The following is a 14,306-nucleotide window of genomic DNA, read 5'->3' on the forward strand; positions in this document are numbered from 1 at the left end:
TGACGTCACGCTCCCCCCCTCTCTGCTTCTCTCTCTCAGTCAGTCAGTCAGTCAGTCAGTCAGTGCGTGAGCCGTCGGCCGCTGTGCGTCTCCCTCACCACAGGCGCGGAGTGAGCGAGGGTGCGGACACAAGGAGCGGGAGCGTCTGCGGGGATTTATTGATCCGGAGCGACTGAGACACCTGGATTTAACTGCTGCTGCGTGTTTTTTGTTGTTCATCTTTTATTTGAATTCCTTTGACTTTCTGGGCTTGAGCGAACCGAACCTGCCAAACCATGTCTGGGGCTCCGGAGGATGTGAGCAAGCTTACCGAAAACACATACAAGGTGAGCGAAAGGCGATGATTGATGGATCATTGATCCCTGCGTTTGGATGAGGGTTTATATGGGATTATCAGATTTGTTATAGTTTAACCTCCTCCTTTTTTTTCTTTCTTTTTTTTTGTACCTTAAATCACGGAGATAACAAAAGTTAAATTGTCAGGCAGTTTCCCCCCTTACCTGACTCATTATTTTACTTTCTCCCACAGTAGCTTAAACTTTCTACGCTACAAGGGCAGCAGAATTAATTACAAGCCTGCAAAGTCCAACAACAACAACAACAGCAGAAGCCACTTCAGGCACGCACCTTAACGTTTAATAAGTGGAGGATAAATAAGTCAAAGCAAACCACAGGTGAAGTCTGTCTGACAGGCGATGAGCGCCACTCAACTTGTTGGGCCATGTCAAATGATTTAATCACTAGTCATTTGATCACTGGATTAGTTCAGTGACAGTGGCTTAATCTAATCATGCTGCCACCCTCTGCCTCTCCCCTGTGATAAGCAGCCGAGAGTGTGTTGAAATCTACAAGACAGAGTTTAGAGGTTGGAAGGTTGTTTTATGGTGTTTAGATTTGGTTTAAGTTTAAACTTTTATAATAGAATTAGGGTAAAATACGACTTTATCAATGGGAAGTCCTCCCAGATTTAGCAATATAAACTCTCAGTCTCTCTCTCTCTCTCTGTGTGTGTGTGTGTGTGTGTGTTATGACAGAGACAGGGAGAGAGAGTCAAACCTGTAGTGTGCAGGGTGCCACAGTTTCAGCTGGGAGGGAGAGACGAAAAAGAAAGAAAGCAAGGAACCTGTTTCCCTCTTTCTCTCTCCTCCTCTCTGCTCTTTTGCTTCATGTAAAGTCATACCTGCCCCTTCTCATTGTTCTATTGAGGGTGTGCCAGGGGAATAGAGACTGGGAGGTGAACAGCACTTGATTGTTGAGGCATTTCAATAGAGAGAGAGAGAGAGAGAGAGAGAGAGAGAGAAGGGGGGGCTGGGGGTTTGGGAAGGGAGAGTCAGTGATGAAGTTCATGCCGCAAATAGCAGTGTGGGACTTTGCTCTTTTGACGGGAATTGTGAGGCACACGTGCAGGGGTCAGGTTAAAGATTGAAAGTTTTATTGTCCTCACATGGCGGTATTTATAGAGCAAAAGCACAAACACTTGCACTTGTTTTCATGCATCTCTCTTCTTCCGCCCACTCCCGTAAAAATAGCCCCACGAGTTGTATTATCCTCGCCGAGCCCTTTTATTTATTTTAAAAAATTTTTTTTTTTTTTTTGCAAAAAAACTTAAGAAACTGGAAATGTTCACGAAAGAGAACGTGGCAGTACAACAAAATGTGTGCAACTGTTTTATTTTCATCTTGCTGATTGACTCCACAACCCCTCAATCTGTGGCTGTTCATTCCAGATTGTGATGGACCAGCTCAACCCGGGCCTGAGGAACCTGGTCAACCTGGGGAAGAGCTATGAGAAATCGGTCACAGGTCAGTGACATTCAGCGTCAGCAGCATCTCCCTGCCAATCAGAGAGTTTGTTTTGAGTGGGTTTCGTCAGAACATTATGTGATCCAGTCAGTGACCTGATGATGTTTGTCTGTCTCCCGCACGCAGCGATGACTCTCTCCGGGAAGGCCTACTTCGACGCCGTCTCGAAGGTCGGAGAGAACGCGATCGTGTCTCCCGTCTCCAGAGAGCTCGGTGAGTTTCAAGCGAGTCCAGGTTACATCCAACACCTGCGGTGATAAACAGCAAACCTCAAGGGGGCCTGCTGGATATCCATGTTCGAATGTCTCTGTGGTGACGCCAGGGCTCGAGAAACATAATGAACCCTCACCCTCATTCTGACAAAATGTGCTACCAGGAGTAGTATGACATTATGGGATTTAGATGTATTCACTTTCTTGTTGAGAGTTAGATGAAAAGATTGACACCACGCTCATGTTTGTACAGCAAATATGAAGCTCGAAGTTAGCCTGGCTTATCATAAGGACTGGAAACTGGGGGAAGAGCCAAGCTGAATAGCTCCAAAGGCAACAAAACCCACCTATCACACCCTCTGTAGCTCACTAATGAAAATATAGCTAAAAACTCAAAAAGTAAAAAAGAGCCAGTAGCTGTTGCCATGCTCCAGGATCAATAACAACCACATCCAGTTTTCTATGCTTACCAGTAGTTACAGACTTAGGTACATGATGTTACATGGAGTTACCCTACCTTACCCTTACCCTAACCCTGGAGTCAATAATATCCTTTTTTAACAGAAACACAATCCTTTCCTCAAGTTTCCAAAGTATTTTTCTGATTAGTAACAGTGCTTAAACCTAACCAAAGTGATCTTTTCCTAAACCTAACCAAGTAGTAAGGATGACCAAGCTGAGCCTAAGGTATATTTTCCATAACCCAACCAAGTAGCTTTTGGGGCTAAACTTTATCAAGACTTCATCGAACTGCAACCATTTCAACATTTACTCATGTAATGTTTGTTATGTCACATTCGTAAGCTCCTTTTTCATCTTGTTGCCAGGTACAGTGCTGCCGGCAACAGACATACCTCGTAAAAATGCCAATTTGTCATCTTGTCATCTATGAGTTAGGCATACACAATATGCGTTTTTAATTAGTAATGATTAAAGGGACAGTTCCACAGACTCTGTTGCCTTTGGACGGATCCATGCGAACTGTTTGCGTCAGTTTCTAGTCTTTGTGCTAAGATAAGCTAGCCACCTGCTAGCTGTAGCCTTACTGAGTCATACTGATCTTGATCTCGTCATCTAGAAAGTGAATACCGGTGAACCCCCCCAAAAAGTCTGTCAAATAATAGAAACTGGACGTCATCTAAACACTCTTTCTACGCAGCTTCGTCACGGTAACACATTTTGCCTCCATACATTCGTGATCACAAATACAAGTCAATTATGCAAACATCTGGAGATAACAGTGATTGAACCCTCGCGGCACAGCAGCGGCAGAAATTCATCATTGCCTGCTGTCTCCCTCTCGCTCTGATTGAAGTGCCTCCTCTCCTCTGTCTCTTCTCTGAGGCTGCCATCGAGCTCGTACAGGTTGTTTTTTCATCCGCGGAGTGACTCATCTCCAATTATTGTATTAGTGGTAAAATTTGGAGCTGACCCACTTTGTCCATTGGCCCTAATTTTGTGCTATAATGATCAATCAAGCTGTTTTCGTATTCTGCCGCGTCACCCCTGCAGGGTTATAAATTGGCCTCACGTAAGCTCGGGTTGATGTGACACGCGGGGAAGCAAGAGTAGAGCAGGAAAATGGAAAAATAATGCTCTGTCATTTGGTCTTCAAAAGGATAAACTGTGACCACAGTGGGTACTGTTTCCATTTACATCATCGTACGTGTCTTTGCAAAATTGCTGCAGACTTTCCTTTTCGGGACGGCTTTTTTGCATTGCTTCAAATGATAAACAAAATGTGATGACATGTCAGGCCGGGTGAAGCGACTTTCACAAAGCCGTCACTGTGCGACTGAGACATGATCGGGTGTGGCTGTCACGTTCGGACGAAGTGTCAGTAAATGCATAAGGAAGTTGGCGAAATACCAACGCAACCAAGCCATAGGTTAGAGCAGCGTCGGCGTCGGAAAATGAAACCATGAAGAGAACATTTCATCCCAATGAAAAACTGAAGAATTAACTTTTACTGTGATTGAAGAAAATGCTCGTGCTTCACTGTGATGCAGATTTGATTGAGTTTGTCAGGGCCGCACCTCAGTTAACAACACTTCATTGCTTCATTAAATGATATGTTTACCTCACATGGCCGGTCGTCTGACATTGTGACTGCGTACCAGAAACAGCGAGGTGGAAAGTTAGCAGGTTTAACATCCATTATTGCACTGAATGACTTTAATTATGAGGAATACATTTTAATCAGAAGAGAAAGATCTTCATTAACTGATCTTTTTTTTTATGCCTAAACAAACTAAACAAATTCTCCTCTTCTTCATGACTGAATAGACTGGAAAAGCAAACTATAAGCCTCAACGGTATTTTCCTCTGAGAACAGCTTGTTTACTCAGTTATGGAAAAATATATATGAGTTTGTATTATTACCTCTTTAATAGCACAAAAATTGCGACCCTTTAAGACAAAAAATACATTTATGTCATTAAATCCTAAAGAACCTGATATAGCCTTTAAAGGGATTGACATTTTGTGCGGTCACTGGACCCCGATGGTGAGAATCCATCCTTACATTAGATTGAAATGGCTCCTGGTACAAAGGCACATGTAGTGTCTCTCGAGTTTCCCGGAACAGACGACGACAAGACTGTGTGAATTCTTTCACACATTGCAGGAGCATGGCAGCAAACACACTGAACAAACAGACAGACAGAGGAGACTGTCTTCCCACCACTGATCCTCCTCATCCCCCTGTTCCTCCATCTGCCTCACCAATCCCCCGCCAGTCTTAACTGTCTGTTTTTGGAAGCCTGGATCAAACTGTGCAGAAATGAAGGAACATTTAGTTCTGTTTTTTTGTTTTTTTTGGAACAATACAACTAAACACAAGACATGAGACAGAGTCAAACAATGGTGGATGTGTCAGAACCTGAAGACGTTACGGCAGTACAGCTGTCCTCCTTGTTTCCGCGTGAACGCTTTTACGGGATTCACTGTTTCTCATTATTGCCTCAAGTGAATCTTATCACTCGCTCCATCTCTGGCAGTAGCATGCTCAAAGAATCCAGTATAATTTCCTTTAATCTGCACCCCTGTCAAGAATGACGGACAAAACACCTAACCATTTTGTTATGACGAGCTCTCAAACTGCTTACAGACGAGACGGGTTGTGGGGTTTTTTCCACTCTGTGTGAATGGAGTGGTGTAAAAAGCACTTGCGTCACAGTGGTTGGCAGGTATTTGCAGAAAGTTACCTGAGGCTTTGACTTCATACCGCATTGCTCCTTTTTTCCAGGACCACATTTTTCTCTTTCACATCGATGGTATAATTGAAGTGAAAGTATAAGGGGCGGCTTGAAGCCAAATGTCACAAAAGTCAGACGTGAGTAAACACCTGTAGCAAAACCTGTGCACTTTGTTCGCTTCCTCTTAAAAAAGTTACTTGAAACTTTTGAGGCAGTTAGCTACAGCTACTAATAGCCAGCCTCCTTTTAACCCTCAGATGAGATTTTGTCTCATCATACTTCACCTAATCTAGTCCCAAGTTTTCCATCTGTGGTCGTGTAATGGGCTGTTGGCTGTTTCCAAAAATAGTTGAGAATCTTAAAGGTTTAAAACTAGGCTATATAATGTTTGAAAGAGGAAACAGCACTGCCAATTAAAGGATGTAATCTGTAAGCAATAAAACACACCTTCATTCAATAAACGTTGGGGTTTTGCCACTTTTCTTGACGTGTGGATGCTAATGTTCGCTAATGTAAGACAGATAAACAAAACACAGTAGATCCAAGGGCTTTAGGGTTAGGGTTTGGTCTTGGACTGGTGTAGCTAATGGTCTCTACTGTTGGCTAACATAATGTGTAAAAGTAAATAACAGACAATAGATTAAGGGATTTTAGGCATAAGGCTTCTTCTTCTGCCCTGGTTGGTTAGCACCTGTAGCAAGGTGGCTAATGTCAGGTAACATAAGGAAGATATTCAACATATTCAGGGGCTGCATGTTTCTTTGGACTGGCATCACCAGTCGTATTGCTTTGTTACTGATGTTACTGAGCTTGACTCGGCTAATTTGTGCAAGGTAATGCTTTGCCACAGTATCATTTAGCATGAGTAGTTTGTTGTTTTCTGCTTTACCACCCATTCTTCTGGCTTCGGACAGGATGCCTGATGATCTCGTTTGTAAAGGAAACTTAATGTAAATGTTAATAATGTGTTATCAGTTTTCAGTGGCCTCGGCCACTACACCAGAAACATCAGTCTTGTTTTAGAGCTAGTTCCATCTGTGAAATCACTTCACATTAGAATTAATAGATTTCTTTTTGCCGTCATCCCCCCTGCCAGTGCAGTGCAGCTGGCACGCAATATATCACTCTGTAGATTTAAAAGTCATAGTTTTCAGTGGGTGTACAATTAGAAACTTCCTGTGCATTAGCGCATGACTGGACTCTGTAGGGAGTTGCCATTCCGCTCTGAAAAGCAGCAGGTAGTGGGGGACTGAAAATGTAACAGCAGAAAGAATAGCACCATCCCCACCCCTTCCACCTTTTCTCTGCACTGTTTGCCACGCCTCAGTCAAAATTGTTTTTTGAAATATTGAAGCACAGTCAGCATGATAAAAATGGTAATGTCTGCCAGACGGTTTTTTTTTGTTTTATTTTGGGGGGGGATTCATACTGCTGAGTGTTTCCTGCCGATAGCTACTGAGGCAGGTTTTTGACTTTTGAGAGGAGCCACTTTGCTGAAGGGTTGTTGATGTTATGATTAATGATAAGAGTCTGTGACATTTCAAACATCTGGCTGGGAGCTATGAAATGAGATTACTCTCTAGACTCACCACGCGGTATCGCCTGTATAATCAATACACGGAGGGCAATTTAACTGTAATTACAGACATCATCACCAGAAGCATCAGGGAGCTAAATGGTTCCCAAAAGTCAGAAGATGCTCCTCCCTTTATTTTTCTCCCTGTGTTATAATTTGTGTCTGAGAACACCTGGAGCAGACGTCTGTCCTGGCCCCCCAAAAAACTTTTAGAATCTCAGAAGTCTTCTCGTTCTTGTTGCAAGTGTGGGTAGTTAACTTCCTTTGTGTGAGAGAGAAGACTGTTATGTCTCCTTAATGAATGCTGTTTATATCTCGACCAATTAAGAATAGGCCTATAGGGTGCCCTGGTAGCTCGCGCCCCATGTACAAAAAAGTACAGTTGTTCAATTTTAAGCCAAGCGATGTCAGCATGAGTTAGAATAGCATAACAACTGGAGGAGGATACAGATCGCCTGGGTTTGTCCCAAATGAAAGATATCTGCTAACCAGTACCTCTGAATTATTAACACATTATGTTGTGTATTTCCTTTGTTAAAAATTAGTTGTGATTATTTCAACAGAAGCAGGCTAGCTGTGCCCGCCTGCTTCCTGTTATATACCATGATAAGCCAACGGTCTCCTGACTCCAAACAAACACCCGGAGCACAGGCATGAAAGTGTTATCAATCTTCTTATCTCGCGTTTGGCAAGAAACTGATAAGGCTAAATATGTTGAACAATCGCTTTAAACCCCAGAAGTGGCATCCGCTGAATGTCTCACGGTGAAAGTAAGTGTTGTTTCTGTGGAAATTAGCAGGACAACGTCCTGTCAACATTTCTGGACCATAAAATATCAGTGACAATACCTGCAATTGTGTTTTTACAAACCAGATATAGATTAAAAGCAAAACAAACAAGGAAGACTGGAGGTTGTTTCAAAGAGTTCACTCAGTGTTCAGTCAGTTATGACTCCTCTCGTCACACCCCACAGCCCTCTAATGATCCCAGACCCAGATCTAACACCCTCGTCCTGCGTCCACCATTAAACTAAATGCACTCAGGCACGCTGGGAGTTTCATCCATGGAACCTCTAAAGAGACCAGAGACTTACTGCTCTTAAACCCCGTCACACTTGAGTCCATTCACAAAAATACCCCATGATTCTTCTTCAATCGCTCCTTTGCTTGCTTGGCGTCTGGCGTTGTTTATTAAGGATTTCAACCAGTATGTAGTGGAAATCCTTGTCTATAAAACCTGAAAAACACCTTGTTCTTTTTTTTTCACAAAATGTACACATGAACCACACGTCATTTTTAGGGTTATTTGAGGTTTACAGTTTGTTTTATTTGCTGTAGTAATGAACGATGTTATGTGCTGTGCGTGATGGCAGGTCATCGCTCTTTGTTAAGGAAGCTGTCATAGCCATCGATCTGCAGCAAGCACAGTAGACATGCTGAATGACACTAGACACTCAAAACACTGATCAATAATAAATTAGCACTAACCCAAAAAGGTCACACTTTATATTCATTATCATGAGAAACTGATGATCAATATTCAAGGTGGCGTGTCTGTAATAATGACTGCAGAGTGATGTCCAGTATGCTCTGTGAGTTGTTTGTGTGTGAGGTTTGTGTGCACAGGAGAGCTGAGATGATTAGTTGACTGACAAGAAAAAGAAAAACGTCTTGATATTGATTCATTATTTAGGTCATTTTTAACACAAAAGTTGTGATTAACTGCCAAATGTTGTCTGGTATATTCAAATATGAAGACGTTCTGTTTTTCTTTGCCATACAGTCTATCATTATTGATTTCTTGAAAAAATAATAAGCAGATTATTCGCTAAGCTAAATAAGTAGTCTTGTTGTGGCAGCTGTTGGCCTATTGGGGAAGCCAGCACTGTTGTTAGCCTGTTGGAGAAGTTAACACTGATGTTAGCCTGTTGGAGAAGAAAAGATAGCATGTAAGCTTTGAATTTCTTGAACTATGTATTAATGAGTGTACTCTATGTTCTCCTTTCCACCAAAATAATTAATGTCTTGAAATCGTCAAAGCTAAAACTGAACGCCCACTTATCTGTCGATCATAATAAGCATTCCATCATATCACATGGTCTTCAACAGCACATAAAGTTGGCCAGTGGTCATTTAATTGTAGATGTATTTTAAAATTATGAGCGTTTTTGAGCCTTCCAGTTGTTGGTGACAGAGTTTCAGCTTATTCTTGAACTTGAGAAACAGCCATTACCAAGACACTCTCTCTGTTTATCGAGCTGAGATTCTAATAATATCATGATTCATGCCGTGGCTTTTGGTTGTGGTTGCTTGTATATACAAGTTGTGCAAATGTGCATTAAGTCCCAAGAGTTTTAGAATGTAGTTGGTTTGATTCAGGAAGATTTTTATTTTAAGTCTTTATGATTGTGGTGATATTCCCATGAGATGACAGGACATCTGTTCACCCCACAATGGATGACAGAAGCGTTTCTAAGATCTGAATTCTTTTTTCGAGCGACCCGTGTCACAAGGAACACTCTGTTCTGCACTCGAGAGGGAGTTTAACCACAGTCACCTCTCCATGTCTTTCTGCCGCAGTGGATTTTGCATTAATCACATTGACATCAGTATGATAACAGGAAGGGAGTCGCTCATCTATGGCAACCTCCAAACACCATCTCTCCCCACCTGCACTGGAATGCGTATAATTTAGATACCATTCGATCCTGAGGAGGTGTCCTCATTCCATTACCCACACTGCAAGCACCTTGGGCAAGCCGAATGATGCATTTCAGCGATAAAACCTTGCTACGAGGCGATGACCAATGACTGCAGCCAAGTTCAACTCTGGTGTCACTTGCACAATAGAGGGAAGTTTGTTTGTGAAGTGGTGAAATGAAGGTGAGCCAGAGAAAAGGCGCAAACAGGTGAGTTGCCAGATCTTGCCCAGCCAGCGTCATCCCATACAGATTGCTTATCAAACCCCAGTAGGCACTGGTTGCAAGGCACTCCCAGCTCATAAATGGCATCACCTGTTGAGAATGTCAAAGGCGTTTCCCTGTGTCCTGTCAGCAGTCATACATTTTTACATTACATTTTTTGAGCACCTATAGTCAACAGAACAGTTGGTAGGCTATATGGATTTTTCAAACCCCTCAGGCCACGTGACTCAAATCCTATTTTTTCTAAGTTTATGGCTGCATTTAGGATTTTGGTGTTACAGAAACACATTTGCTGTATTTAGGATAGAAATGTCGCTACTGCAGAGCCGTCTTAACTATAAAACATCAGGAAGGAAATCAAAGTTAAAAATGGCATGGCAATGACATTAGCTTGTTGGAGAAGCTAACACTGATATTAGCTTGTTGAAGTTAACAGTGATATTAGCTTGTTGGAGAAGCTAACACTGATATTAGCTTGTTGAAGTTAACAGTGATATTAGCTTGTTGGAGAAGCTAAAGTCGATGTTAGCCTGCTGGAGAAGCTACCACTGATGTTAGCCACTTGGAGAGGCTGCCTCATCAAAGCTAAAATTAAATGCCTGTTTTTCTTAACCATCATACTAAGTCAGCTCAGCTCATTGAAAAGCAAATTGAGACAGCCATTTTCAAGAACATAACAGGCAGTCTTGTGAATGTTCCGAACGCTGATACAGGCATGACAAGACAAGTGCTGATTAAAGACTCAAGATAAGACAGTTAGGAATTCCTAAGCTAAGCTAAGATACAAATCTGAGACAGGACACGGTCATGACTTCGGTTCTGCAGTTGGAAGATAGGACTTCCTCTGGTTGTCAGCTCAGGCTACCGAGCTACATGTGTTGGGTAAAATAGTAATTGTCAAAGTTCATGTTATCTGGTCGTGAGCTACTGCATACTATTCACTATTCACTGTGATAAAGTCCAGCATGGCGTAAGACAGTGGAGGAGAGAGAAAGCCAAGTGTTCATCATGAATCATAAGTCGTATGTGTGAATCATCATGGATTGTGTACTTTTCCACGGGTATCTTTTATGAACCACGTCCTAACCTATGATGACATTCTGTCAAGAGAGAGCAAATCGCCAGCAACAGACAGAGATGCGAGATGAGATAAACAGGGAAACGGTTGCTATGCTGTTGTTGTTCTTTTGAGGTGATGAACCTGAATAGCTGTCCACATCAGCCCAGTGGTTCCAGTTGCTTTTTTTTCATTCACACTTCTAGCTAGAGAGAATCCATTTTTACCTTTACTTTTACACCTCAGCCCTCACACCTTATTTCGTCAGAGAGAAAGCCAAAAAGCATCAAATCTTCTTTACAGCGTTGCACTCTGTACCTCTCAACACCGCCTTAAGTTGCTCATGTGACAGATTCACGAGTCACTGTACAGATTATTAGCCTGTGATAGCTTTCTGTAGCATTTAGCCTCCCTCAGGCAGACTTTCACACCTTGTTAACCCCAAAGGTGAAACCTGCAGGTGTCCTCTTTGAACCCCCCCCCCCACTGCCCCTCTCCCGGCCTTTCTCAGCCTCCCCCTTCCAGCCCAGCGCACGCTGTTGTTGGGGCTGTACAAACAGCCCCCGAGCCCAGCGCCACCCCTCCCCGGTCTGAGCACAAAGGCGGCATTTACCAGTACGTTCTGGTGACCTTCAGAGGGCAATGTTGTTGTAGCTGGACGCTGCCCGCTGGATCACCAAAGTTACAGCTCTGTATCAGCGGGTGGTTATATGTGTTTGCCCAGCGTGGAGGCGTGCAGGGAGGAATGTCAGGTGTCGGGTCAAACGTGTATGTGTGGTGAGGTGGCTGACGTGGGCAGCTCTCGCAAGAGGTGAACCCAACACCTGTGCTCGCCCAGCAGTCTTCAGAAGGTGTTGAAATCCTTGCAGGCTGTTGCTCTTTTCCCCAGTGACACAATCACATGTCCAGATATGAGGTCCCCGTACTGTTTGCACAGGATTTACCGGAGCTCCGTGTCCTATAGTAAACCTTGAGTCTAGATTTCACCCCATTGTGACAGAGGTAGCACTATAAACTGCTTAGCTGCGATTGTCCACTTCTGTTTACAGTATTGACTCACAGCCATTGTCTCATGTCATACGCTGCTCTATCTGTGCAGTAGCCTGTCTGTGAATGAATGGAGACTGTTCTATATCTGACCGCACAATACCAGAACCTTTTCATGGAGATTACTTATTGACAGCTGTTCAAATATTGAAAGGAGATAAGTCATCTGTAAAATATGGGCTGTAACGATGTATGCAAGGCTTAATGAAAAGTATAACGTCTACACAGGAAATTTAGAAAGTGTTCATGTTTTTGATGGTTCTCTTCTCAAATGATTATGGATTCCTGGCTCGTTGTTGTCCTTTTGGATGCTCAGTTTCTCGTTTCTGAACGGTCAATTCAGTTGGTTGTTTTCCAAAACTATATACTTCTAACTGCTGCTCACTTTAGTCTTGGTAGCTATCGTATCGTACTTAGTTAACAAGAAGCTCAATTGGCGTTCAACTCCAAGCTGGAACTACATCGGGGGCTGCCAGACACATCTTGAGGGACAAAGTGGCTAGCTGGTTAGCATGCTAACTTCAATAAACATCTGTACATAACAGCACAAATATGTCTTTAATATAACACCAACACTGCTGTCCCCTCACACTCTGTTGATAATATTAGTTTCCTTTTTTGGAATGTTTTGAAACAAAATTTCCCTTTCTTTGTAATAATCTCTGAAATATACTTAAAGTTGTTCCTGATGTCTTCGTAGGTGTGGTTCTGATGGAGATCGCAGAGGCCCACAGAAAGGTCCACAATGAACTGGAAGAGAATGTGAGTAGCCATAAAATACATGTGTTAATATCCTTTATTTCACCGTTTACAACTTCTATAGAAAGACCAAAACCAGCTGTGAGCCTACAAATGAGCGCAAGCCTGATACATCTTACATCTCCATTACTGTATTGTATTATTGTTATTGTATTGTTATTGACAATTTGTCATCATTTCCCCGCCTCCTGGCTGATCAGCAACTGAAAAGACAATGGATAGTTCAGATCTAGAGGGACATCAGGCCATATTTCATTGCAAAAAAAAAACAACAAAGAAAAACATCTCCTGGCTAATGTTGGCTTTCAGTCACTTTATAGCTAATATCACTTCAACATTAATGTAAAGTTTGATTGTGATGAGCGATACAATGGCAAAAGGTTTCAATTTATCCTGGAATTTCAATATTTTTAGCCTCTAGAATTGAAAAACACTGGGTTTGATCAAGCCTTTGTGTTGGCTAGGAAGTTGTTGATGCTCATGTTAGCTAATGGGCTATCAAATGTGTTGTTTTACCTTGAAATGTGGCCCTTTTCAATTGTGGATTAATTGGGAAGCTGATAGCAATAATTTATCAGACTGTTATGTTAATACAACTTTCAATGTCGAACACAGCAGCATAACATCCAAGCATTAGAGCTTCCCACCCTGAGCGCAGCTGTGTGAATGTGAATGCTCTATCCTGCTGCCGTAAATACGCACCAGCTTAATAAACCAGCCAATGAAAAGAGCGCTGTCAGATTAGCAACATGTCTGAGTTCTGTTAATTAACAGAAAGCCAAGCTTGGTCTTTTTAATGGAAGCAGTTGACAATACAAAAAATATGCTAGGGAGTGGAGCATAGAGGACCATTTCTTTATGTTGTTCCTGTCATCTTGTGCTGAATCAGGAGAAGGAAAGCAGCACAATTAGAGGAGAGGAGCTTATGGACATTGCAACTAAAGAAATACCAAGCATCGAAATGTCACCTGTTGAACATGTGGAGGAGAAAGATGATAAGTCCTAGAAGAGCCCTGTGGCCATTAACAACCTTGCCTTGCGATTCTTCTATTTGCTGCAGTTTCTCCTCTGGACACATGACCTCTGCAACCTTTTAGGCTCATTCTTTTCATTTTAGAAAGTTTGACACAGTTGAAACAAAAGGTGAAAGAAAGTTTGACGAGAGTGGAAAGCCCGGGGATGAAATACTTCAGATTGTCACGTTGGGGTAAAAGGGAAAACTATGGAAGGGAATGGTGGACCCAACGCAGTGAACTCAGGAGGCAAAGATAAGGGAACAAACAAAGGGCGAGCTTTATTAAAAAGCTGAATACAAAAACAAATGGCAGACAAAAAAGAGCAAAGGCAAAGTAGCAAACAAAAATCAGACCAAGTAACAAACAAGAATCAGACAAAGTAGCAAAAGAAAACAGCGAGACAAAGTACAAACCAAAGATTCAAAGTTCAACTTAAACATGGCAAATTCAAAATCAAAACATACCAAAACGGGACTGAAGACTGGAGCATGGAGCATGGAGCATGGAGCATGGAGCATGGAGCATGGAGCAAAACACACAAGACAGAATCCAAAAAAGCACAAGACAAAATCCACAAGACAGAATCCAAAAAAACAGAATACAATGACTGGGCGAGGAGTGAAGGAAACACAGAGACTAAATACACACACTAATGACATGACGAGGCACAGGTGAGGAGAGAGGAGGAAGGAAACCAGGTGAGATAACGAGGGGGAG

General features: G+C 42.4%; 1 protein-coding gene across 2 annotated transcripts in view; it reads left to right on the forward strand.

Annotated features, from left to right (window-relative positions):
• Nucleotides 1-53: 53 nt before the first annotated feature.
• baiap2l1a (BAR/IMD domain containing adaptor protein 2 like 1a) overlaps nt 54-14,306 on the forward strand; it is a 31,817-nt gene continuing 17,564 nt past the window's right edge. The window contains exons 1-4 of one of the 2 annotated variants that reach the window (XM_037080626.1): nt 54-326; nt 1,727-1,802; nt 1,929-2,015; nt 12,515-12,576. In XM_037080626.1, coding sequence (XP_036936521.1) covers nt 276-326; nt 1,727-1,802; nt 1,929-2,015; nt 12,515-12,576 — 276 coding nt within the window. In that variant the 5' untranslated portion in view covers nt 54-275. The remainder of the gene's footprint in view (nt 327-1,726; nt 1,803-1,928; nt 2,016-12,514; nt 12,577-14,306) is intronic. The other variant, XM_037080627.1, reaches the window with a different exon arrangement.

The sequence above is a fragment of the Acanthopagrus latus genome, chromosome 20 (assembly GCF_904848185.1).
Source record: "Acanthopagrus latus isolate v.2019 chromosome 20, fAcaLat1.1, whole genome shotgun sequence".
In the NCBI taxonomy this organism is placed as follows: domain Eukaryota; kingdom Metazoa; phylum Chordata; class Actinopteri; order Spariformes; family Sparidae; genus Acanthopagrus; species Acanthopagrus latus.